This window comes from Antechinus flavipes, chromosome 2 (genome assembly GCF_016432865.1).
Source record: "Antechinus flavipes isolate AdamAnt ecotype Samford, QLD, Australia chromosome 2, AdamAnt_v2, whole genome shotgun sequence".
Classification (NCBI taxonomy): domain Eukaryota; kingdom Metazoa; phylum Chordata; class Mammalia; order Dasyuromorphia; family Dasyuridae; genus Antechinus; species Antechinus flavipes.
Genome location: NC_067399.1, coordinates 665,374,204 through 665,401,594, shown reverse-complemented (window position 1 = coordinate 665,401,594; position 27,391 = coordinate 665,374,204). Strand labels below are relative to the sequence as shown.

At 43.8% G+C, this 27,391-nt stretch overlaps 1 protein-coding gene across 3 annotated transcripts in view; it reads right to left on the bottom strand.

Annotated features, from left to right (window-relative positions):
• Positions 1-27,391, bottom strand: part of ANK3 (ankyrin 3) — a 347,827-nt gene that overhangs the window by 8,638 nt on the left and 311,798 nt on the right. For 2 of the 3 annotated variants that reach the window (XM_051982618.1, XM_051982617.1), the window contains exons 39-44: positions 19,586-27,334; positions 18,873-18,947; positions 17,590-17,721; positions 16,519-16,662; positions 12,656-12,746; positions 10,999-11,365 (exon numbers count right to left, since the gene is read on the bottom strand). In XM_051982618.1, the coding sequence (XP_051838578.1) occupies positions 10,999-11,365; positions 12,656-12,746; positions 16,519-16,662; positions 17,590-17,721; positions 18,873-18,947; positions 19,586-27,334 (8,558 nt within the window). Of the gene's footprint in view, positions 1-569; positions 630-763; positions 848-6,111; positions 6,199-8,126; positions 8,178-10,998; positions 11,366-12,655; positions 12,747-16,518; positions 16,663-17,589; positions 17,722-18,872; positions 18,948-19,585; positions 27,335-27,391 lie in introns of all 3 variants that reach the window. The other variant, XM_051982616.1, reaches the window with a different exon arrangement.

Sequence of the window (27,391 nt, the reverse complement as noted above, 5' to 3'; positions counted from 1 at the left end):
CCATGAACTCTCTTGTGAAGCTCCTGTTGGGTGACTTAAGGTACAGGAAGATTCGTGTACCATGTTAGGTTGGCTATTCTACTCTTGGACTTTCAGAGGGAATAACATGGTGAATACAGTATAGAATTTAATTATCATTAAAATGCTATTTACTTACGCTTGAATCTTACAAAACTCAGAATTTACTTATATGTCAATTCCCAAGAAGAAGCTTCAGCACTCAACAGCTGCAGAAGCAATCAACCAATCAACATTGTACCTACTCTGTCAGGCACTGTACCAAGCACACACAGAAACAGCCAAAGCAGTTTAAGTCAAATTTAATCAACCCTTTTAAAAATTGTTGGTTTAAAAAGAATTCCATCCTTCTCTCTTCGGCCGAATGCAGACAGAATTCTGGAAGAACTTTAAGCAGATAAGCCCCTTCCTGCTTCCCTTGTCAAAAGTGAGACAATTTCATTCGGCCACACAGGAAAGCCCCGTCTTTCAGCCACACGGGTGAGGTCATTCACAAAGCCTTTAATTAGTCCTTTGCCTTTCCCCCCCTCTTGGCCGACACCCGCCATTACCATTTCACCAACTATCCACTCTTGTGGTAAAGCGATACGTCTTACTACTTTCCGTGTGATCTGTGGGGATCAATAAGGGAAAACAGATTTTTTTCTTCCATTAACAAAAGAAAAGTAGAAAAAAAAAAGTCAAGCACTGTTTTTTGAATGCAGAAAATCAGAGTAGCAAGAGCAGAACCCCAACAGTCATTTACTTTTCTCGTGACGATAGTGCCTTCTTCATCAGTGAACTGTTCTTCTGTAACAGACTCACCGGGAATGTTTTTTGCTTCCTCTCCCTAAAGAACATGTCATAGAAAAGAGCAATTAAATCGAACCTATATTCCGAGAGGTCCACACCATTCCACATGCCATACACATGCACTTACTTAAGAAGTAAGATGGAATATGAAATGCATTTAATACTCCAGAGGGAAAAAAGAATGAAGAAAATGACCAAATATTTGTAGCCCGCAAAGTGGTTCTGGAAAGCCACTGACGGAGTGTTGGAAAAATTTCCCTACTTTATGAATATCATGGAACATCTCAGTAATGTGAGGATACAGGAGTCTCTGGTTCCATGACTGTGGGCGGCACTGAAAATGTATGCTCTAATACAGGCGCGTGGAAGAAAATTAGCTCTTAGAAGGATGTAGAAGTTGGTGGGGGCAGAATAAGAATCACCAAAATCAGAGATGACAGAACTAGAAGAGCCCTTAGAAACCAATTGGATAATCAGAGAGTTTAGAAATCAAACGGGTCCAACCCACTCGATTTGCAGACAAGGAAATTGAGGCTCAGAAAGTGAGTAACCTGTGGTCAGAAAGAAGATGGGAAAATTTGAATTTCGGACTTTGGAGTTTTGACTGTCCCTCTCTCCTACCACCATACTTCTAAAATCAAGTCACTTCATTTGTAAAGACGAAGAAATATCAGATTACAATCTCAGCCAGCACTCAGATTATGGCTTGAATCACCACTCTGAGTAGAAAACTGTAGTTCTTATTACGGTACATAAGTGCAAGATACTGTAAAATCTGTTTTTTGAGTTTTTATAACATCCCAACAAGGACAAGGCCCTATGCATTTTTCTCACTTAAATTTTTTTCCCTCAATGCAACGTACAAATTAAACCAAAAAGAACCATGGGAAGAGAAAAGGTTCTGAAAAAAAACTTGTAAAGATTTAGGAAATTATATCCCATGCACTATTAGTAGTATTTAATAATAATAAATATTTACATTCCTCTAAGGTGGCAGGGTGCTTTTTATATATTATCTCATTTGATAGCAGGACTGTGAGGTAGGTCTTATTATTATTCCCCATTTTATAGATGAGTAAACTGATGCTGAGACAGATTGGTGACTTAGAGTTCTTCAATCGTATCTGAGGTAGGTCTTGAATCCCAGTGCTTTATCTAGTGACCCATAAAGATGGGGGCATCTGATGCTCAGTACTGTCAAACCCAAGAAAGGGTCTCTTCTGGAGGTGATTTAGCCATTATTTGTTAACACAGATTAGCAATTGTTGGGGCGCCAACTCAGACTGCCCTCCCTGTAAACACTCAAGATTTATTTCATTTCTGTGATATGCTCCAAGGGATTGTCTTGTATGCAGTAGGTGCTTAATTATAGTTGCTGAATTGAAAAAGGAACTAAAACCTGCAGATTGACTGATGTTCCATGATACATTCTCTTTAGAACCTGTGCAATGAGATCAGTGATCTAGTCTCATTCTAGCCAGATTCCCTTAGCTCTAGATAAGGATGGGGACTTCCCGACATGGAAATAGCAATTAGGATTTGAAGTCGGGTCTTCAGACTCCAAATGCAGCTTCCCTGGATATTTCTCTCCCTGGTTATTTCTCCCTAAATGTTCAAATTCACTAATTTTGGGTGTCTGATCAAGTAAAATAGCTTAGTCTCAGGACCTAAAATCTTCATTTTAGAGAGAATTTAAAGTGACTTTCCTAGAAGAATGGAACCTGGGAAGGCTTAGAGTGGGACCGGATCTGTGTCTCCTGCCCCCGAGTCCAGGGCTCTCTCCATCCATATCACAGCTCTTTTGGACCTATGCTAAGTGCCTACCGCGGTCCGTTCAGTATTTGAGAGGTCTGCACGGGTGCATTCATTCACCCTCTTTGTCTAGAGCTCAGTGAACTAGCAACGATCCTACAAGAATACGCCATGTTGAACTAACCCCGGCCTCTTTTTTTTTTTTTTGGACAGAATTACAAGGCTAGTAAATCGAGGAGGTTGTCAACACTGGTCACTGACTTAGCTCAATCAGAAATAGCCACAGTCCTAATTGGGCTTTGTATGATGAAGGGCCCGAAGGAGATCATCTCTATGGTCTCTCCTAGCCCTAAAAGTCTAGGATCTTAGATGGAGGTGAATGGAAAGTCTGTCGTATTCTGGAAATACAGTGAAAAAATATGGCTGCCCAGCGTGTGCTAAATGCCATTCTGATATTCTAATGCCTTTCTCCATTCTCTTATTCTGAGCCATGACTCAGGTCTAGAGTCACTGCAAGATAATGATGACCCTGTTAACAGAGGAACAGACCTGGCTGGAAAGCTGGATTCCTGTCTCTAAGCAAGGCACTGATGAAATACCATTGGGGTCAAGCAAGCAAAAAAAAATGTAGTGACTGTATGTCTCATATTTCAATTGAAAATGAGCTCATCGGGCAATTTTCCTTTCCAAATGCTCCTAAACATAAGACTCCGATGGTAATTAAATCGACTAGATGCATTTAGTCTTACAAAGGCCAATTAGGATGTCGGCTATTTGCGATGTGTCAGGTTTTCCCCTAATATCTGATGCCTCCTAGTGGCGCTGAGGTGATGCTGAATTCAGGTTTCACTGACAAAAACCCAGCTTAGGTCAGGATAGAGAGCTCATCCGGCAGAGAAGCGTTCCACAACCTTACGGGTGTATATAAGTAAATATTATTAAAATTAGCTACTGCCGTGACTGCCATTCTCCCCTAGGATTTGGTGATAGGCTGCTAATAGAACCACCTAACCACAGTGAGCCTCCACCTTCATCTTGTCCAGAGGGGCCAGATGAGGAACCTGGTCCAAGTCCTGCTAAAGTCCAGTGACAGTGTGACATTGTCAGAAAAAAAGTTACAATAACATAGACTCCTGTGTCACTTTGCTTTCCCGGAAGCTTCAACGGTAATGATGGAGATAACTTAACTGACGCTTGTTGACTGATGGATCTGGGCTGTCGAAGGGAGTAGCCCCACCAAAGAAATCACCAAACTCTTAACATGTTTTCCCAACCACAGATCAAAATACATCTCCACTTCCTTTTCAAATTTACAAAAGAAACGCAAAAAGAGGAACATGAAAAACACTATTCTGCTTCTTGTGGGCATGAAACTAAACAGAAATTTATATTTTTGAAGATGGAAAGGCATTCCCAGGGGCAAAAACCTGTTCACTCGCTGTTCTCACGGACTAATATCTATTCCCTAATAATTGTACTCATCTGATCGATTTGTGCAAAGTTGCAGGATCATAGGACAAGAGATTCAATAGAATGTAGGTCCTTGAGGGCAGGGACAGTCCACTTATGTCTTTATATCCCATGTGCCTACCACAGTGCTTGGCACACAGTAGGCACTTATTTTGGCTGTTACAGAACTCTGTTACAGTGTTCAAAGCTATAATGGTAAAATCATGACTCCTTAAAGCAGTTAAGCATTGATGAGGTAATGAATTTCAACATGTATTAGTCATGTGGATTCTACCAATCAATGGGCATTTATTAAGCACCTACTATGTGCCAGGTACGGGATTGGAGCAGGACACACACAATTCAAAATTCGAGAAGAACAGGATTTTTAGACCAAAGGCCTGACCCTGAATATGGCTCTGCTGTTTTTTTAAATGTATAGCTACTGCAACTCTATGGTTCAGCTTCCTTATCAGTAAAATGACAGAGGGGGCAGATCAGGTGATCTGTCTCCTAGCCTGAAATCCTGATTTTCCCCAGTGTCTCACTGTGGGTTAGTATGATAAGTCAGGCTATTTCAGACACTAATGACTGGGCTTTGCTCTTGTGAAATTGGGCAAGAAGCTGCCTCCTGATTCTGTGAGAACACCTTCTCTGGCCTGAGGTTAATTTGGGGATCTCCCTGGATATAATTTCTTCCCCCATGAGATTTCAGGGGATGACTTATTTTCTCCCTTATTATTCAAGAAGTCTTTGAAAGAACTCATTGTCCAAGGACAAATCTGGGACGTTGCTTCCTTTTATTCATTTGCCCTTTATAAAAATCATCACCCAGCAAGTTCCACAGATTCTGAACACACAGAGTATGAAATTGGCTCACTTCCCTGGGAGTGAACCCATCAAAGGCTTCGTAGAACAGAAGGTATAAGTATATGGGCCGGAGGGTGGTCTAAATCAGATTAAAATGTGTCTGGAAAATATTTAACAAATTAAATAAAAATACAACAAAACATGGACAAAATGAAAATTAAATCAAGATGTGACCTGCAGGGATCCTTATATACAGATTAATTCACACACATACACATGTATGTACGTGTGTAGATACATACACACATAAATGTGCATCTTTACACAAACACAGGTGTATCTAGGAATACTATACATTGTTTTATATAACGAACAATATAGTTTGTTGAAAATACTCCCTTATTTCCTCACATTCTCTAATCATGACCCTGTTAATACTATGTCTAAAGGGATTTGGGCAAGGCTATTCAGTCGACTATAAGCAGAAAGACGTACAGGCAGGAAATCCATTGGACCTTGACCCGTGCGAAGATAAAGTCCAAGGAGTATCTAAATTCAACAAGATCTATCCAGGAAATCTTAAACCAGATTCTGACAGCATCAGATGGCTTTAGATTTTTTATGGCTAAGGGCCCCCCTCTCTCTTCATGGTCATTCTTCAGTATGACAAAGTTTGCCTGATTCTTTTGAAGAAATATGTTTCATTCACATATATACATATTACATGTAATATGTATATATATACATATATATATATTATACACACACACAAATAACATACATACATACATATACATGCCCACACATGTATGAAAAACTTCCTTGATTTTCATTCTGTCACATGCCAGAACTCTCTCATACCTTTTCCATAAGTCTGTAATTAATGAAAGCCTGACTATCATTTCTCAAGCTAGAAGGATAAGCAAGAGGCACTCAAGATCAGAAAGGGAAAGAATTGTAATCACACTCCTCCTATCCCTGGGCAGACATTCTGCAACACTGGTCCTGAATTTCATAAAGTTACCTCATTTTCCAAGATGGATTAGTGGTTCATGCAATCTAGCAAACCTTCAACAAGTCGTACAGAGACCTTCTGAAGATAGGTCTTCATTTGCTTGCACATTAGTGTCGATAGAAACGCCCTGCCATGCAGACTAATGTTTAGTCATCCTTAACTTTCAGGAACAGTTAATCTAAGCATCTTTAAAAAAAAGCAAGACATGCTAAATATCAAAACCCACTCAGGAGGGATTTCCAAGAGTCCCTCCCACCAATCCAACTGGGGGATACCTTTATAATCAAACGTCGGCGAATAATTCTAGTAGTGACTTTCCGTTCTTCCTCTGAGCTTGAGTAACTCTCACTCTCTTTATTGTCCTGACAAATGTATTCGGGGTAGAGTTTTACGAGCATATTTAAAGGAAGAGACACATCAGGATGGGAAATCAAGAAAGAAATTATTTTCCTTATTTCTTTTTGTGTGATTTAAGAAAATAAAAAATTTCACATTCAGAAGGCTCTGTGCCTAGAACAGTGAATGAATGCTCTGCACACATTAGGTGCTTAATTAAGAGTGAACGGATAAAAAGCTGAATTGGTAGAACAATTAAAAAACACTCAGGAGGCAAAAACTTTTGGAGTATATGCAGACAGAGGGAAAAGGGAAGAGAGGAGAGAACAAGGATGGGGGAAATTTTGGGAGAAGGAATCTTATACACACACAAACACACACACAAAATCACAAACTGTAGGACTTCAAAAAATATTGGGATGCTGAAAATTATTTCTACTTCTTGGATCAGATTAGCAAAAGTTCAAAACAAAAATTTATTTTGAAATAGTTTTTATATATTCAAATTCCACATAATTAAAGTCAGAATTGTTGACAAAAGTAAGCTAAGAAAAAGGATCTTGGATTTTTGAAAATCCCAATGGAAATTTAGAGATTCTAGATAATTTTCCATTAAAAATGAGATTTTTATATATTACGAACAGGGTATTTTTAAATTTATGTCTACTTATCTTGTCTATCATTCTTACAGATTCTAAACATGAAAAGGACTGGGTTATTTCCTGAATGTTGAACAATATGTATGAAACTATGGTGCATACATATCTATGTGCATGTACTTATACATGTGTGTGTACATATTTCAGAAGAAGTCTGAAATGAGAGAGGTAGAAAAATGGAATATTTTAGCAAAACTGACATCTGGATATTACTCCTGAGAAGAGTACTCCTTTAGGTTCTTATGAAAAACTGGGAAAAAGCATTAAATTTCAACAAATAATTATGATATGCCCACTGTCTTGGGAAGAAAAAAACATATCCCTTCACAAATTTAATAGAGTGGACAATGGCATACATTGAGATGATTCCATGTCTGATTTTTAATGAAAGGGCTCTGGAAATAATACTTTATTTTCTAAATATACTTATCTACTCTTAAAACATGATGGCCCAGTAGATAGTAGTTATGGCAAAGTCCATAGGAGCAGAAAATAAAAATACAGACAGACATGGAGAGAAATCAGAAAGAAAAAAAAAACCCACAGGATAAGTCAGTATCGATTGTTTTGAATTTAGGAAAAAGTTATTGCAAAGCAAATCATAGGATAGCCATAGACTTCCCCAAGGGAGAAGAGCTGATTAGTTATGTGGAGTTTTTGGTGACATCTTTCTTCCTCCTCTTAATTCTCTCATGGGAGGGAAGTGATGTTTAAGGTATTTTCTGCATGCTGCCCTGTTTTAATTTCCTGAGATACTAAAACATTAATTTGGGGTGTTCTGAAGGGGCAATCCCAACACTGACCACACGACAGCCATGATTATAGCTCATCTTTCTACAGTGCTATAAGGATCAGAAAGTCCTTTCCTTATAACAGCTCTATGAAAGAAATTAAGCCAACAGATGAGGAACTGGTCCTTTCCAAGGATCACCAGACCGGGGTAGCGACATTACTGGGGAGAAGGAAGCAAAGGGGAAACTTCCGAGAAGCCAGCCGCTAAATTAGTCAAAAACACTGTGTTTTAGACATAAGGGCCACCACTTGGAAACTGGAAAAGAGTAACAGACACGCCCGGCAGGGACGGTCTTGGAGCAAGCGAGCTCTCCCAGGTGGGCCTGGGCCAAGGAGGCAGTGCGGGAGACCGTCGCCACTTACTCCTGGCCTGTCCCCCAGGGTACAGCGGAGAAGAGAACCCTCTCATTAAGCGAGTCAGAGAGTCGGGGGGCGAGGACTTCCCCAGCGGTCTCTGCTGTGGGCAGCTGCAGGGATCGGGGTGAGAAGTGGTACTTATTTACCTGGTAACAGCAGGCAGCGATCCGGGTAAGAGACGCACTTAGACTTTTAACCTGATTTTTGGGAGGAACAAAAAGGGTGGCTGTTTTCTGAGATGATACAGTTGATGACCTTGTTGGTCTACACTTGCTGTAGCCACAATGGCTACAGTGGGGAATCTCTCTTTTCTATTTCAAATTTCGGCTCTCTTTATATCTCCATTATTTGGGGTGGGAAGTGTGTGGGTCTCAACTTCACATGGATGAGAAAGCAATTTGCCCGCACCTCACTTTTCAGTTCTTTAATGATCATGGTGGAAAACGACTGGTTGGCTCTTCAATGAAAACTGATTTAAGGAAAAGCCCAATGAATCGTTCAAGCAGTCATCATTTTCTATTGCTTGAATGACGGATGACTTGATTAGGGATGAGAACCTCTGTTCCACACTCTCTTGGGAGCTTTCAGAAGGCCTCTTGGAATACTTATGTGAATTATAGTATAGACTATGCATAGTCGTAGCTGCTAAAGATCTCTCGACTGCATTATGACCACTGCTAATAGATCATTTCTGATTAAAGTTATTTAACTAACTATATATATAGTTATCTATAAAACATATAACTAGTTATATCACTATATAGCTATATAATATATATATATATATATACATATATATATATATATATATATATATATATATATATATATATAATTAGTTAAATAACCTCATAATTGTTGCCCTTTGTCAAGATTTTGGAAAAGGGAGTCCTATCTAAAGAAACATTACCATATAATTGATTTATTCAAGGTCTACTACAAATGAAATGACACAAGGAATTAGGGAGAAGTCCTAGAACTGTGATTTCTTTAGTATAGGGAATTCTGAGGTGAGGAATCCCTCTCTCCCAATGTAGGCCGGCACCTTCCCTGTTCCTTATTAGTGCATGAGTTATCTGGGGTGCTCAAAGGTTAAGTTACTTGCTCTGGGTCAGAGTTCTAAAATTCAAACCCAAGCCTTCCTATCCTCCATCCACTGAATCACCCTGCCCCTCAAAGTGGCTGTACTGGTAAAAACTAAAATAAAAGGGAATTTTACCTAGGAAAGTCCTGATTTTAAAAAGCCACCATAAAAAATGGCTTAAAAATGGATATTCAGTCTATCAATCATCCATGCTATTATGCCAGTAACATTCCCCCTAAATATCACATGTATAGGTCACATTCATTTTCCTCTCCTCTCACTGACTTTTACAGTAAAGGTGGGTTTTGAACAGCAAGTAACCTCCCAAGAAGGGAAAAACTGTTTTATCATGGTCTTATACTCTTGGCACCTAACCTAGGGCTTGGCACATAGTAAGTTCTTAGCAAGCAAGTTAGGTGAATGAACAAATCTTATATTTTTTTCGTTAATAAGAAGAGAAATGGTCAAAAGGTCGGTTGTAGAAGTCAAAAGGAGGAAAATCAAAGAATAAGATTAATTTATGAGGCAGATAAGTTAGCTTTAAAAGAATCTTTAAAAAAAAAATTAAAAAAAAAGAATCTTTTAAGAAAATATCCTCTCCCAGTTGAGAGACCAAAAGGAGATTATCAAGATGTTAAAAGTATCAGAAAATTTTCCTTCTTCTCTTTGAAGGCTCCGGCCTAGACTACGGTGCCTGGGAGTTGTGAGGGCTTGGCCAAAGACTGCCAGTGTTTTTTTAAATTTATTGGTGCCCGATCCATGAATCAAGGAAGTACATACAAAGATTGGAGGGAGCCAGGCAGCTACAGGAAGTAGGAGGGAGCCAGAATTTCCCAATTCTATGGACTTTCTATCACTTCTGTTTTAAAAAATGCCAAAGATTATGGAAAGGAACAGAGACTGATACCCCAAGAAACCTTTTTTATAGCTACTGACTTGACCAAATAAATAATTGCACCAAAGAAAGATGTGCTTAAAACAATGCAGAAAATGGTCTGTACAAAAAATAAAGACCATTCAAATGACTTTCAGTTTTTAAATTCCCAAATTTCCTTCTGTTTTTCCCAAATCAGACCTACAAAAACAAATGAAGAAAAGTTTTTAAACAAGGCCACAAAAAGCCAGGAATTTTACTAATTCATTACCGTCGCTTCCCAGAGGGGAATAAGTCCTGTTTCTTAGATACAGAAATCTTTTTTTCTGCTTCTAAATGCCTAAATGGTTAAAGAACTCCCACTGTAGCATCTCAGGGCCTTACAGGGGAAAAGACTAGAACTGGTCATTACTATTATGTATTTATGTGAGTAGCTCACATTTCTCTAAGACTTTAAGGTTTACAAAACAAACACTTCCCTTACTTACAAAGAGGTAGCCGTCTAATTCTTATCATCCCCATTTTTACAGATGAGGACCCTAAAGTCATTGAATGCAGCTTACTCAAGGGAGGCAATGACAAAGCTGGGATGCAAACTTGGACCTCCTGCCTTCGAATGCACCCTCTATATTTAATGTGACTCTATACTTAAGAAAACTAATCAATTAATTAATTACTTTATTGGAGCCATGATGGGCTCAATGAAAAGGCTAGCCATTTCTCTTATTTTTTCTTCCTCCATGAAATTTTTTTAGTCTTTTTTTTTTTTTTTTGGACTAGCCATCTCTTGATAAGATGGGTAGAAAAAGCTCAGATTAGGAATGGGGATCCCAGATTTGGATTTGCCGATTAATTCCGACATTGGGCAGGGCACTTACGCTTGGGTGGAAGATGATTCAGGGGGCTGGGTCTTTGCCAATGAGAAGCCTTTATCACAAAATTTGAGGGACTTGTAACATAGATATCAAAATCCTCGCACCCCAAGGATATAAAGTGATAGCATGGCCGTCCTGAAGCGGAGCAGACCCACCAGCTAACCCCTAAGAATTGGACCCTGTACCTTGTGCTCAGACAAGACCGCTCCCTCTTCCTCATGGAGGTTTAGCCGTGGCTTTGCATCCCCGGGAGAAGTCCTATTCATCTTTTTCACACTGACAGGCACAGAGGTTTTGAGCTCATCTGCTAAATGCTTGCTAGTCTCTTCCACAGATTTCTGGTAGGTTGCTGGGCCGTCGCTGCGGCCGGAAGCTGGGGTTTTTGGTTTCAGAGGCTCCTTGTCCCTCGACTTCCCAACGTCATTCGGCGACTCCTGGATGTGAGACTTGGCCGTGGTTTCGGGAAAGGCCTCGGGGTGGCTGCCGTTGGCTTCAAATTTCCCAGCTTCTCCTTTGAGATATGAGGTAATAGAGTCCCTACATTGGTCGGGGCTGGAAGAGACGAACAAAGAAAGGTGTCACGTGACTAAAAACTCAAAGTTCCAAATGGCTACAAATCACATTTTTACTCCCTCCTCCCCTCAAAAAAATCTAAGAAATTATAACAAAGGTGTTTTTGACCCTTGAAAGTTATCTTGAAGTTGGGATTCCAGTGTTCAATGAAAATTCTTCCTGACTTCCCTTGAACTTGGAAATGACCTGCAATCAGGCAGGAGGACCAAATGCAGGCTCAGATACTTGATTTTTATTAGCTGTGTGACCCAGAGCAAGTCACTTAACCCAGATTGTCTGTCCTCCCCCCAGCCCAAACAGAACCCAAACCAAAAAACTCAGTGCATCTCATCATGTTAGGATCAGGTCCTCCTGACTTCAGGGCTGGCCCGCTATCCACTGCACCAACTAGCTATCCCATTTTTTCTCTAAATGAACAGGAGCAGCAAGGTGGTGCAGTGGATAGAGAACCAGCCCTGAAGTCAGGAGGACCTGAGTTCAAATTTGGTCTCAAACACTTAACACTTTCTGTCTGTGACCCTGGGTAAGTCACTTAACCCCAATTGCCTCAGCAAAAATAAAAAATAAAAAAAAAAGAAAAAATATCAAGCCTTTTGGGGACACTAATCAAAGAACAAGTGATTAATCCAGGAGTTGATGTTATCCCAGGACTCAATAATTGGGAGAGATCAGAGGGGAGGGAGGTCTGGAGTAAACTGAGGCAGGGACACAGGTCATGTGGTACCACTTCAGTTTATAAATGAACAACCTGAGACCCAGGACTTTGAGCCTCTTCCAAGGCCATAGAGAAGCCAGGTCTCCTGACTCTGCCCTGCACAATAACTCGCTGCTCCTCAGCTCCTGGGTTGGCGAGGACCTGAAGCCACTAGTTGAATCTCTTTTGTGCCCCCTTGTCTCCCAGTGCACGGAGCATAAGGCACCGCAAGAGATGATTGCGACCGGGCTTTCTCCCTGCTGCCCCCCAGGCATCTGGGAGCCCAAAAGGCAGAACTGATTGTGTAGTAAAAGAACCAGGGAAAAATGTCTAGGCTCACACACACACACACACACACTCACACACACAAACACACGCGCACACACTCGTGTCTGCACAGCATCCTGCAGACACAAACAGAATTCCCACTTGGAGACTTTATTTCTTCCTGGGTCTTTCAGGGTCTGGGACCCTATGAGGTGCAGGAAGGAGCCTCCGGTTTGGGAGCTTTTGAAGCAGACACCTTAGTCCCGGCGCTCCGCGCCTCGCCCCCTCCCCCGCGGGCGCCTCCGTACCTGTCGTCCAGCCGATCGAGTAACCCACCGGCTATCCTGCGGCCCGGCATCGGCGGCTCGGGGCTGCCCGCGGAGGTCTCGTTCTGCCAACCTGTAATTGAATACATTTCCCGTTCGGCTTGCTCTACCCCTCGGAGCAGAGCCCGAACCTTTTCTTCTGTCATCTCCTCAGCCTCCGTCCCTTCTTCCAGCTGAACGTCCTCAAAAAGAGACTTCAGTCTTTCTTCCGTCACCTCCTCCTCAGGACCAGAGTTGCCTCTCTCTTGCTGCTTAAGGCTCACTGCTACTTTGCTAGTCTTTTCTACTTCCTTGGGGAGGCCGGCCAAGCCTGCGAGGTGGTGGGGATACGCGCTCGGACAGGCGTCCTCCAGCTGGCGGTCCTCTCCGTCCGTCCCTCCGGGGACAGTCTGGCGAGGCCCCGGGAAGTCCAGCTTGCCATCTTCCAACGAAGTGTCTTCGGCAATTACCACGGGAGGTCCTTCCGTTGCTCCGTCTACATTTCCCTGGGAAGCTACTAGCCCGTCACTCAGTCTACTGGGAGTTCTAAGGGGTGACTCTATGCTAGACAGATCGCTAAAATAATCATCTTGCTGGAAAGGGGTGGGTGGAGGGTAGTACAACGCACTGGGGGTTTCCAGTTCCACTTGAAGGGAAGGATAACCTATGGAAGACAGTACATTTGGACGAACTAGAATGAATCATGGTTCAACAAAAACAGACTCAAAATGACAAATTATATCTAGTATGAAAATGCACAATGAGTTGATAAAATGATGTTAAGTGAAATTACGAGTTTAGCTGAATTTAATGGAATAACAAGACCCCAACCAAACCCCATGCAGTATATTTTACTTATATTTTAAAATGCTACTGATTAAGTAAAAGATCCTAGGAGCAGACTTAGAGCTGGATGGGATCTTAGAGGTTGGTCAGTCAAAAAGCCCCATTTTCCTCAGAAGGGGAAGTGACTTATCACAGATCAGAGACAGTAAATAAAAGAAGACTTGGGCAAAATTCTGATAATTTGTCAATAAGCACCATACTCTGGGTGCCATTTTTTTCCTATTAGGTATAAGAAAATTTCACCTTGAAAGAAAGAGCAAAAAACAGAGCAGATTTCAAGATAACCAGTTTTTACAAATAATTATTTCTGCCTCTTGGTCATCCTGTTTAAAAACCCTACATTACAGCCATGCCATTTGACTCTATGTCTTTTAGAAAGTAATTACTTCACATACAGGTCAGAGTCAGCACAGATAATAAGATTTAAAGGTAGTCAATGAATGTAAAAGCCCGGCACTGTCCTAGGTGCTGGAAAGAGAAACCAGCAGTGGAGGCTACAGGACTTCTAAGCAAAAGCATAGGGAGCTCTCAAGGGGAAAAGTACAGGAGAAGGATCAAAAAGCAGCAACTACTGGAAAGAGTCTAGATGAAAACTTCAGCCCCTGTAAAATGATACGGAGGAGAGGACTGGAGTGAATGGGGAGTTCCTGGCGATCGGGGCGACGGAAGTGATTTCGGTGAAATGGGAACAATCACAATCACTGATCAAATGAAAGAAAGAAAAGAACAGACAAATAATGAAGATGTGGGAACAGTAACTTGCTAAGAATTAGATTGAGCACACACGATGAGTGTTAGGAAACCCAAGGAGTGTTAGGACCCTGAACATCTGACCAACTTGCCCCAAAAAGGAGAAATAATTTTTTCTTTTCTTTTAGAAAGACTACATTGCCTTTTCTTTCTGCCTTAGCTCAGAGAAAGGTCAAAAGCCGTCTGGTCTTGTTGAGGAAAGGAAGTTCTGGGAGGTTTCAGAGAAGAGGAGAGACAGAACTGGCAACAGAACACATTTATTTATTCCATTAGCATTCCACAGAGACAAAGGGCTAAATTTTCAGTCAGCCTCAGATGGCAAACACCAATTGGGTATCTTCTCATAAATCCAATTCCCTTTCTAGATGTGCACGGGATGATTATGCACAAGATTTGTTTTCAGGCCAAAGCCTGGCTGGAAATTTGGCCCAAGTAGGCAAGCACAATCTCAGGAAATGATTCTAAATTAATTTTTTTCATGTAAACAATGCCATTACTTGTGGTAAGGATTTAGTGTAACTTTTTCGGGGAATATATATCTCAAATTTTATCTGATACACCAAAAAAAAAAAATCCAGGGAAACTCACGTTAAAAAAAAAAAGAAAGAAAGAAAATTGTAAAAGAACCATTAACTAAATATACAGTAATCAAACTGTCTGAATTTAACTAAAGTTATTATGGTTGAGAACTTGACACCAGAAATGACCTGAAAGATATGGTTTCACCAATTTATCTGAGGGAATATATATATTTTTAAAAATCAGACCGATAATATTTTGTGAAAAATGTTATAAATCAAGAATATGGAAAACTACATACTGCTCTGGATAGTAAAGTAATCTATCTGAGGCTAGTGCAAAGGATTTCAATTAGTATCACAGCAGGATTTTACTCATAGTGTGACCCTTGAAGCCACAATCATTGGGAAGCTTCACTACACTTGTGAGTTTGAAAATTAATCACTTCTGGCCATTATTACTCCTCATATGAATGTGGTTCAAAAACTAGAATACATTTGGTGTCAAACTTTACCTTTAGAAAACAACAAATATTACCTAATAATTTGAGTGTGTTATTCCTTAGCACATAACATACAGAGAAAACATGAGTTAGTGAATTACATTAGTCACAATAGGCCTTTAGAAATTGTGGGAAAAGATTATCGATACTGATCCACTTTTCTCTTTTTTTTCTCAATAAAGATTTTAAATATATTTTCAATACTTTGGGCACAGATTAAAACAACTCTGCTCCCAACTCTCATCACCAAGAAAAACTTTCGACTTTCCTTTTGCTAACTTGACTTGACAGCAATTTCAATTTACGAAGCTGAGAGAATCTCACTTTCCATAAACCACAAGGTGTTTAACAAATCATTCTTGATATTTTAACACCAAAAGTTATCTCTAAATGAAATAACTAAATTTTTATTTCCAAATAATATAAAATAAAAATATAAAGTTATTTCCAAATAAAATAACAGCTGAAGGCTGAGTGATTGTATGATTATCCTGGTCATGCAAATGATCACAATAATGAACATTTTATATAGTTCATACAGAGAAAATGAGTAGTGATGTCTTATCTCTGCCCATTGTATTGAAAATATTGCTTTGTTTTATGACCCATATTATGAATACATCTTTCTCAGTGGCTGTGTACTGAATCAGCCTAGAAAAATGCTAAACTATTTAAATATAAAAAAGTCAGTTAGGAAGGCTAGCTACATTTTTCATCAATCAATCAATGCGAAGTGGTTTTTAATCCTTTTTTGCTAAACCATTTACTATCAGGAAGTCACACTTCCTGTGTGTGTGGTGTCATTATGTCATTTTGACCCGGTGTATTGTTCATAAGGCAAAAACTGAACTAATATAGAACTTTTTCATTAGTTTTTTTTTTTTAATTAAAATGACCAAGATGATTCATTTTCAGGAAACTAGCCATTCAACTACTTAGAAATGGAATTTTCTTATTTTAGAGGCTCAGTCTTTTGGCTATAGCCCAAGAATCAAAACCACCTGTAAGAGTAGTAAAACTTCAGAAATTTTGGTTTTTGTATTTCATGCTCTATAAAAATTAAGATACTTTGAGGTTCCAGCCCAATATTTTCATACAAATAAATGTCCTATAGTTGTGATTCTAGTAGGAAAAATGCTCTCTGAGCATTCTGAGGAGAATCCCAAATCAATTTCTTTTTGAGTGACTAACTTAGCTTATCAAGTTTTCAACTTAATTAAATACTTAAATAAACACGAGATTGAATTACCATCAACAGGATCATGAAAAGCATTGTTTTCTTCCGCAAAGCTCCTGGTGCCGGAAATATTTCCATAATCAAATATTGGTCCTTCCAACAAGGTCACTATATCTATTCGGTTAATTTTTGTCAAGACAGAGGTTAAGGCATCAGCTGAAAAGGGGGAAAAAAAAGGATGAAAAGATAACTGGGACAACTTGAATGCCATCATTTCCCCCCAGAAATCAGCTCTCTTTCCTAATTCCTCAGGTGGCCTCCCCCAATTCCTGAGTTGCTGCCTGTCGGTGGCAGGGTTCAGAGCACTGCTCCGTAAGTACCCTGTAAGTCGCACTTGATAAGAATGGCACAGATAGCCTAGAAAGTAGATATGAAATGCTGTAACTTCCAATCATTCTTCCATCTCCTTGGTTACAAGCCATTTAATCAAATACTAAATCGAGTTTTGCTTCTTAAAATGGCAAACGACCAAAACGATTAGTTTCACATTTGATATTTAACAATTTAATTAGAGTACTTGCTTACAGTACCGTACTGACCCAAGCAAATGCAAGGAAATTACTTAATAACTCATGGCGCTTAATTGTCTTGGGTGGGGTTTATACAGCCAAAAGAATGGTGGGGATGGGTACGGGGAGGAGAGAGAGTGGGACAGCAGCACGAGAAATACCTGGCCCGTAGGTGAGCAAGATGATGCTTGTTTCTTATTATTGGGAATTCCTCTGTCTTCCTTTTCTCCTCCTCCCTGCCCACCCAGAACTTATCAAAAAATGGCTTGGGTTTTTGTCCAGCAATTGCCAGCATTTTTCAACTTTAGCAGATGTGGAGAGTGTTACCATCATAAAACAAAAAGTCCCAAGTGATCACAAACACACACACATATACGCATAGGTACACATATGCCGCCCCCACACACCTACCCCTTCAAGTCTCTCTAAAAGCCAAACTAGAAACTTATAACTGAACTTTTCCCAACTACACCTCAATATATCAGACCAAAGGATTATCCACTGGCCTGGATAATTTCCCCATAAACTAGGTGAAAGACAGTTGTCAAAGGAAAAAGAAAATATCCCATCATACTTGTCGCATTTTTTCCATCTCGGGTAACCCATTTTTTTAATAACATGAAGCTCTGAGCAATTAAAGAATTGGGATTTTCTACACGGATTTGGTTGATTTCATCCACAGAAAAATTCAGCTCTCTCGCCAGTTCTGGAAAACAAGAGGGAAAACAAAAGGATTTTGAAGACCACCCATTATGGCTTTATCACATACTTCTGAAAAGGCTTGTTAAGAGACGCCAACAATAAAAATAAGAGAACTGATGAATATTGGCAATTTCTGGTAGTACTGAATTACCCTCCGGGCCTTAAACCTAAGCCCCTTAGTTTGGAAGGAAAGCAATTATGCTCTCACCTGCAGGATATTACTGTAATCATCTCAACAGAGCTACCTTTAGGCAAAAACTCAAAAGGAGCTACATCAAAAAATACTGATATAATCTAGTGTTTTTACATAAAATAGGAGGCCATTTGCTTCCTTCCCACTGATTCAGTTATTCACCTAATAGAATTTGCTCTATAACTACTGTGGGCAGAACAACATGGAAGGTGCTGGGGGAGAGACAATATTTAGCTAAGACTAGGGTTTTGCTAACTTGTATGTAGATCATGTATTTGTTTTAGAAATGCAACCCAAGATCTACACACACACACACACACACACACAGAGCTACCCCTTATGGAGCACTCTATGCAACTAAGATAGCAAAACCCTTGTCTTAGATAAATATTGTCTCTCCCCCAGCACCTTCCAGAGGTATATATATGTATATGTATATATGTGAATGTATATGTGTATATATATAAATGTATATTATATATATGAATATATATGTGTATTTGTATATATATGAATGTATATGTGTGTACATATGTGTATATATATGTGTGTATATGTATACATTCATACACACACACACACACACACACATGCACATTTCTGCATGACTGGTGATTATTTTGCATTATCCAAATCTCTTCTCTTTTTGGCACAGAGAAATGAGAGAGCTGACTACAGGCCAACAGAATTAACTTTTGTTGGAAAAAACAAAATGAGGCAAGTTTGCCTCGTTAAAATTCCTTGATCACTAATTCCTAAAATAATCTTGCTATTGTCTCCTTAGTAGCAGACGTTAAAAAAAAAAAAAAAAACCCAAGAACCCGTCGCACGGGAGAACGGTATTTTGTAACATCTGGAGTAAGGCTTGGCGTTGCTCGGCGCCTGCTCTGATTTGCAGACGGCGGGAGAGGAAGGTTTGCCATTCTTTCGGTGTGGGGAGGAAGGGGGCGGCAAGCACTCACCTGTCCAGCTCAGCCCCAGATGATCAGCCACAATGGCCATCCTGATATCAGTCCGTTCACATGGACTTTGTGGACCTGCGATGTACAATTTCTTAGTTAAAAAACTTATAGAGAAAGACGTCACGTTGGAAAATTGTGCTTTAGAAGTACTTGGGTTTTACAGAGGGGCTATTGCTGAAACTCAAATGTATCCTAATGACCTCCACAAATTCTTTTAACAAAATTTAATAATAATTTTTTTTGACAGAGTTCGTTATGTTTCCACCTGCATAAGGCCAAGTGGCCGACTAAATGGATGTCGTAAAATGGAGTTAAACATGCTGATGAGTTTGCTACAAACGGTTAGGACGGTTCTGGTCTGCGTACGGGCGGAGACGCACAGCGAGGGCCGTCCGACCCTCGTCCTCCTCTCCTCGGACGGAGAGTCGGGATCGCCAGAGCCCCACGTAAAGCACTGAATGACACCAATGGGTTTCAGCATGCTTCCCTAGCTCGTCTACGGTGCAGCGTTTGTTCAGAAAGGAAGAAAGAAGATTCTCTAAGACAGCACAGACAGATGACACGGACAATGAGCACTACAGTTAATTCACTCCACAGGCAATCACGACACGTCATGCACTAGCATCAACAAGTGGGAAAGTTTTACAGACTAGGCTGGATCTCCAGGACGAGAGCCCAAAGCGCTCCAGAAACCTGACTGCCTTCATCCTCACCAGTCCTACTGCTCCTTTTCTCACTGCCGGCCTTTGCATTCTTTGATTTTAATGCCGCTGCCTCCTTTCTCTTATCTCTAGCGGGCTTCGGTGTAATGGGAGGTGGGCAAACCCGAGGCACTTCTGAGGAGGACGTATTTCTGGACGTACTGTCTTCGTCATCGGACCCCTCGGGCTGCGTCTTTTTGTCTTCCTCAGCCAGGCGGTCCACGAGCTTTAGCGTCTCCCCACTAATTCCCTTAAAATATTCAATCGAATGTTTACACACCTCCCTGAGCTGCGTTTTCCTGACTTTCACTGTGGTGGTGGCCACGCAGGCGGATCTTACCTTTACGGGCAATTTGGAAGGAAGCTGCTTGATCTTGCCCCTCTCTAGCTGGCCCGGCTTGGGCTTGGCGCCTGCTTCTCTGACTAGAGCTAGGTTCTCTCTGGGTGGGTTTTTTATCGGAATCCTGGACCTGACTTCTAGACAGGGAGGAGAATTGGGGGTTTTGGCTCTCTCGGGCCTACTGACTGGCCTTCCTTTACCCACTGCCTTGCTCGGAACATGCTTTGGCGGGAAGGCATCTCTGGAGGAGGTGGCCTTTATGGGCAGCTTAGACTTTGGCCTAAGCCCTATCGATTCCTTTTTCTTTTTTTGTTCTTCGGTTACTTTCTGCGCCTCTTTTAAACAGTGTCCTTGGAGGGCCCCTAAAGAGCTTTTGCCTGGGTTAGCTTTCTCAGTGGCACAAGTGGCTACGGAATGGTCTGGGAGCACTACATTACTGGCCGGGTTATCTGTCTGCATAGTGGACGAATCCAAATTGTTGTTGTTATTAAAATTATCTTTTTGAAAATCATGCTTTTCTTTTGGCCTAAAGTCTTTCTGGCTATTCGCTGCACTCGGAATCACTGTTACGGTTTCATTCTCTAAGCCCTGACCACTGGAAAGCATAGCTTCCACTTTCTCTGTCCCTTCTCCGGGGCCATCTTTCTTCATGGTCATGGTGGACGCGGAAATCCCCATTTTGATCGGCGTGCGCAGCTTGGGATCGACCTTGGAAGCGGTGGCCACCGCCGGCGGCGGCTTCTCCGGTGGGCTACTACTGAGGGCTGCCTCCTGACACTCTCCACCGGGCTGAATGGCGGGTTTGTGCTCAACCGCGGGTGCCTCTACTGTTCTCTCTAGGTCTGTTTCTACTGTGGTGTCCCCTGCCTGTGGCTGTGTGGTGGCAGTGCCCATGGTTTTATCCCCTTCCCCCTTGTCCCCTGACTTCCCTTCAGAAGTATGCTCACCAATCTGGAAAAATTGGAGCCTCTCTTCAACAAAATCCCTCTTGCTCATGTCAATTGCGCCACTGCGAGTCATCTCAAACATCTTCCCTTCGTGAAATGGGAAGGGGTTGGGTTCACTAGTTGGGGTACTTTCATCGGTGGGCGTTCTGGCTGGGGTGGTATCGGGGGTCGTGGCTTGAGAACGGTCTTCCACCGCCAGGCCGAACGGCTTGGACTCGTCTTCCCTCGACTTTGTCTCAAACACTTCGTCGTCACCCCGGTTATTAGACCAAGGATCGAAATCTAGACTCTTGGTGGCTACTGTCTTGAAAGGGGTCGCGAACTCTTCGTCTACCTTGTAGCTGAAATAGGTATCGGGAAACACGGATCGGTCGGGATGTCTGCCTTCCAAAGTGAAGAACTGGGTCCCTGACTTCTGCTCGGTCTTCTCGGGAACCTTCTCCGAGCCTTTGGGGAGAGGCTTTTCTTCCTCGGGCCCTCCCTTTCCCTCCTCCTCCTCGATCACTTCGAGCTTGCTCTGACTAAAAGATCGGTCGGCGGGCTTCAAGATGCCCTCTGTGTTCCACACGTCTTTTTTGATGTCGAGGGTTTGGCTCGGGAGCTTGGAGTCACTCTCCGTGAGGCCATCGTCTTCGTCCTGAAGGTCATAGCCATCGAGAGAGTCGATCTCCGTCGCGTCCGTGTCGTGAGAGAACTCTGCCGTGGTGGCGATGGAGCACTCGGTGACGGACTGGTCGTTGTTCCCGTTCTGAGCCGCCTCGTTCTGCGGCGAGTCGAGCCCCATGTCGAGCTCGCTTTCCTTTCTGGGGCCGTTGCCTCCCGACTCTTTCGGGGTGGGCGTTCTTTCGGTACTTTTGGATCTGGGACCCTCTCTGTGATCATCTTCCACGTCCTTTAGTTTGAAAGTGTACTTTTTGATCGGGACCGGTTGGTAGATGGATTCGTCGTCGCTAGAGTCACTGACCTCGGCCCCAGGAGGAACCGGAGAGGGGGGCTGAACCCGGATGACGGGCTCGGCCAGCTGGTACTTGTCGTGCTCGTCCTGCAGACTGACTTCAGTCATCTCTACCTCCCTCTCGGGGGAATAAGAGCCCCTCTTCTCCGGCTCTCCCTGGTCCGCATCCAGTGGCGGGGGAGGCGGAAACTCAATGTAGGCAACCCTGTTACCTTTGGACCTTTTGGGAGAGTCTTTGCTCAGAGCGGTGGGCGGTTCTAGGTCAACGGCTGCTATCTGTTTTAGGGAGGTGGACTTAACCTGTTCCTCCTCCTCTGACTCCTCAGAAACCTCAGGGATTGGGCTGGGTTTGCCCGGGATATAAGCTATAAGTGAGTCAGGTGTCTTAGAAGTAAATTCATAACTCACTTCCTCGGAGCTGGGCGTTTCTGGGGTTAAAGGGCTCTTCCCCGAACTGTCCAAGAAGGACACTTGTTCTAGAGTGTCATCTTCTGGGCTGCCCTGGGGGGAGGGGGGCTGTTTCTGCTGCCTGGTGGTAAAGAACGCCCCCCTGGTCTCTTGGACTGTCTTACACTCCTGACTCACGATTCTCTTTACATTTCCTTGTTGTATTTCCTTCTCGTACTGTTTTCCTACTTGGACAAAACTAACGTAAACGGGCAAAGTCTTGATCTCTTTCCCTCCCTCTGTCTCGGCTAACGGGGCACGCTTTTCCAATCCGTCCATGGGACTGTGGTCAAAGAGATCACTGGAGGGAGACTCCTTGCCTGGGCTAAATTCTAAGGAATCGGGGGACTTGGTAGGGGACGTCTCGGTCTCCTCCAGGGGAGGACACAACCCTACATAACTCTGACGCTTGGAGATTTTGCTGATCTCGGAATAAGTGACCTTTTCCTCTTCTACGGAATTGAGCTGATGGCTCTCAAATGTCTCTTTACTCAAACTGGACTGGGGTGATTTGGGGGGCGGTTCATAGTGGGGAAATTTGGACTGGTCACAGAAACCGTCGGGAATGGCAGAGGATGACAACAGTTTCCTCTCCTCGGCAATTCGGACCGGGATGTGTGACACGGCCGGGCCTTCGCTTTTCTGGGGGGCCTGGTCACCGGTTCTGGTAGCACACCCTCCTTCTTTGACCACAAACTCCCTATATAAAACCTTTTTGGATGGAGATTTTACAGTCACTTCCTTCATTTCGGAGTGAGCTCCATTTGTTAACAACTGGCGTTCTCTCTCGGACACAGAGATCAACTCGCCCTTTGGCTCAAGACCCTGAATCTCTGCGTGATCGACGTGATTTTCTTGGACGTCGTGAACAAGCACGTGGGAGAGTTTTTCTTTCTGTGCCTTATGGTTAGTGGCCCCTGGACTTTCCCACGTTCTAAAAATCTTTTTGTCCCATGGTCCCTTAGTTGCCAAGTCTGAGCTCAGGCTATAAGCCAAGTCTTTTGACTGCTGCTCAGAATAACGTTCGGCTAGCGGTTTACTCGACATGTCAGTTCTCGCTTTCTTGACGTCGGCAGAACCGGCACCGTCCGCCACCGTTTCCCCGTTCTGGGATGGCTCTCCCTTCACCACCGGCGGTTCCCTTTGCAAAGATGCCCCTCCCTCCGCAGGACACACTGCCTTCTGCGCCTTTTCTCTACCGTATGCTTGGTGGACAGGGAGCTTGCTCTCCTGTATTTTTTTAACTGGGATTTTGGACGGGCCATCCAGCTTTTTTTCTTCCTGAGATCCCTCTTTACTTTTTGGGTGGATGCTCTGTTCAAATTTTAACCGGATGGAACTGAGTTTGGACTGTTTGAGCTGGAAGCCAGCTTCCGAAGCTTTGCTCTGGGAAAGCCCTCCCCTGGCTTCCCCCGTCGGCGCGCCGTCCTCGGTCTGCTTGGACAGGGGCTTCCGCTCCGGACTGCCGGGCAAACTGGCAGCTTTCTTCTCCTCGGCCTTCGGCAAGCCCTTGCCATCCCGCCCGGGCTGCCTGGCTCTAGCCCAGTCCTCGCTGGACAGCGGGGACTCGGTCGGCGGTAACTTCTCGGGGCTGCTGCTGGCCGAGCTCTGGGAAGAAGGGGCGTCTTTGGCGTTCTGGGGCCGAGCTTTTTTCTCGGGAGACTGCAGCTCGTCGTTCAACTTTTCTGTTTTGTCGCGAAAAAACTGGGACACTTCCGTCAGTTTCTCTTCTGCCTCCTTAACGGTCCTGTCCACCCTGTCTTCATATAGCAACTTCTCTCTACCTCTGTCTAATCTGTCCTCAGTAAACCGCATCCACATGGCATGTTTTGGGCTACTTACGTCTCCAGAGTAGTGTAATACTGTCACTTTATCAAAATGCTCATCTTTGGACATTTTACCTAGACCATTTTCAGAAACATCTTTATAGATTTTGGAGAGAATCTCTCTTTTAGGGGCAGGGGCTATTTTGTCCCTGGATCTTTTATCAGACCCCTGTAACTCCATACTAAGGGGTACAGCGTGGTCTGTAACCGACTCCTCGGTATCATTGTGAGACACATCTATCTTTTCTGAAAGAAGCATTTTCTCAGCAAACCTGTAAGACTCCCCTCTTAGTTCTGACAACTCATCATCATGGTATTCTATCGAGTGTTGACTCAAAAGCTTCAACGTTTTGTACGAGTCATCAGACATGAGTTGGGCAGAACTAGGGCGGCTGTCTTCTTCCTGGGACACGGGAGTGTTTACTCTCGAAGACTCCAGGTAGGAAGGCAGGGACTCCTCCGCGGTTAGCTCTTCTTCCTCGGCTGGACCCTGCTCCTCCGAACTGGGAAAAGCCTCATGTTTCTCAGGCAGAAAATCTTTTAGGTTAATATCGCCCCGAGACAAGTCTTTCTGATATACAAACATTTCCTTTTCGGGATGCTTTTTGGTCTCTCTAATAATGACTTCAGTGGGTTCGGCTTGGTTACCTTTTTCGATGTGGACCTCTATAATACGCTCCAGTTTGGGTTTCATTGGGCCGTCCCTCTCTGCATGCTGGGGTGGGCTCTCAGCAGCAGACTTGTGCGCATCTGGCGAGACGGCAGACTTATGCTCAAACAGACCTGCCAGTTCTTTGGACGGGTCCCGCCCGGACTGAAAGGCCTTCATGATGTCATGGACAGACATGGTCTCTTCGATTCTCTCCGAGTTGCCTTCGCCCCCCGGCGGCGAATGGTATACCATGCGCGTGGTAGTGGTGATGTGGGTCTCTTCTTTGACGCGGACGCCTTTGCCCGTCGCCCGGGTACGCTCTTCCTCCTCTCCATTGGCTTTCATCTGAAACACTTTGACTTTCTCTTTAATACTGGAAGCGGTCGGCTTTGGCTCCAGTTCCGCAAAGGGCGGCGAGGGTTTGGGCGACAGGGGCCGTTCCTGAGACTCGGCGATCTCTCCCGAAGAGGGCTCGTAGCTTCGGATCACGTGGACCACTTCGGTTCTCGTTTCGGTGATGACTGGAGGGATGGGAACTTCATGGAAAAGCGGCTTGGGGCCCGTGCTCTCTGCACTCTGCGGGGCGGAAGGTGTCTTCTCGCTTCTAGTTTCAAAGCCACTGTCGGACAGGGGACTTTTGTCTTGGTCGTGCTGAGAGAAATCGTCAGGAGATTCCAAGATGGTGTCGGTTCCGTAGAAGGAATCTGCGATTTTGCACAATTCTTTTTCCGAGGTGGAGGGCCTCATGGAGGCTGGAGGCATCTTCAGCTTGTGCTCTTGCAAAGCGATCGCCGGCTTTAAAATCCTTTTCTGTCTCTCCTCACCATCTTTCTTTGCATCCTCCAGCTTGTACTTTAAGTTCGTTAACGAGCTGCTCCCAATGTCATTTGTTAAGTAATCGATGACTTTGGTCAGGTTGTAATCCTTTTCCGACATCGTTTTTGCTTTTATCTGGACCCTTTCCGGGGTGGGCGCGAGAGGGCACGGGGCGGCTTGTTGCTGCCTTGCTTCCTTTATTTCTTCTGAACTAAACTCGGTCCAGTCATCTTCAGGGGAGCGTCCTTTGTCGCTTTTGGATCCGGCGGCCGCCCCTTTGCCTTCCACGCACACGTCCTTCTTGAGGATCTCACTGACTTTGACCAAATCCTCCTTGACTTTCTCAACGATCTTGAAGGGTTCTTCATCGTCGATCCTCCCCTCTTTGGCCGGCTCCGCGGGGAACGGTTTCTCCTCGGCCACGTCCGTCTGTAGGATGGCGGTCATCCTCATGAGGTCCTCCTTCATCTCGGCCACATCTTTCAGAATCTCCTGACTCGAAGATAAAGAGGAGGGAGCGGAGAGCTTGAGAGCAGAGGGTGCGAGGAACAAGGACGACTTAATGGGGGACGACGTTCGGTTGAAATGGGGCTGGGGACGCGGTTCTGGAGTCAACGTTTTGATGGGCGACAACAGGGCGGCCGCAGATTTTGTGATCGAGGTGGAGTCCGGGAGTTTCTTGAGCGCCGGTTCGGACAAGACGTTGACTACAGAATACACGGGCACAGTGATCGTTGACGAAGTGACGGATGAGGTAGTTGCAGACATCGAGGACCCCAGGGATGTGTAGAGCGCGCTCACGGAAGGCGTTCTTATGGACTGAAAAGCAGACGGTGCCGAAGACACGAATGACCTGAGCGGGGAGAACGGCATGGCGGTCGTGGTGGAGAACACTTTCTCCACCGTGTCGGCGGCGGCGCCGACACCGCAGCTGACAGAGTTTGTGGCCGCGGAGATTTTTTCCTGCAGCGTGGCGGTGGCTGAGGCTTTGGCTCCGTTAATCAAAGCCGAGGTGGACGGATACTTCAGAGGTGAAATGGAACCGTTAACTAATGCTACCTCTGCGTGCCCGGTCATGTGTTTGGCGGGAGAAGCGAGGGAGGAAGCCACCATGGCCTTGGTGGCGGAAACAGCCTCGACTGCCGACTTGGCGGGAGACACCACAGACTTTAAGGGGGAAGACACCAGCGGAGGGGCGGAAGTGATGATCGATTTAAAGGGCAAGGTTGAAGAATACATGTTAATGTTGGACTTAGGGGACGCTGGGGGGGTCATAGTAATGGATGACCTCTCCAAAAGGGAGCCGGCCGTGGTCACCGGAGAGGTCCGAGAGGAAAAGGTCGAACTGGATGCCAGCCCTTTTAAAGGAGAGAGAGCAGCCTCGGTTATGGCAGGAGCTCTAACAAGTGACCCGGGAGAGACTTGGACGCCGTAGGGAGGCTGAGAAACAACGGTTTTTATTGGCGAAGAGACCGTCCGGAAGGATCTGATCGGGGACGCCACGTCGCTAATGGATTTAACCGACGATGTCGTCGACGCGCCTAGGGTGGATTTGATTGGAGAAGGAGAAGAAACAGACCATATTGACTTTAATGGAGAAGCTGATGGAGTATTGGAAGAAGAACTGGACAAGGAAGTCAAGCCTGACTTGGTTTGTCCAGGCACTGTCATGGGAGCTGTGGTCCAGGACTGATAGGGTCTCGTAGAAAAGAATGACTTGTATGAGGAGCAAGTGACGGGTAGGGATCTCGTGGCTCCTGCACTCCGTTCAACTGTTTCTTAAATTTCAAAATCAAAATCAAACATAAAAATCAACAAAAATGGTTGAAAAACAG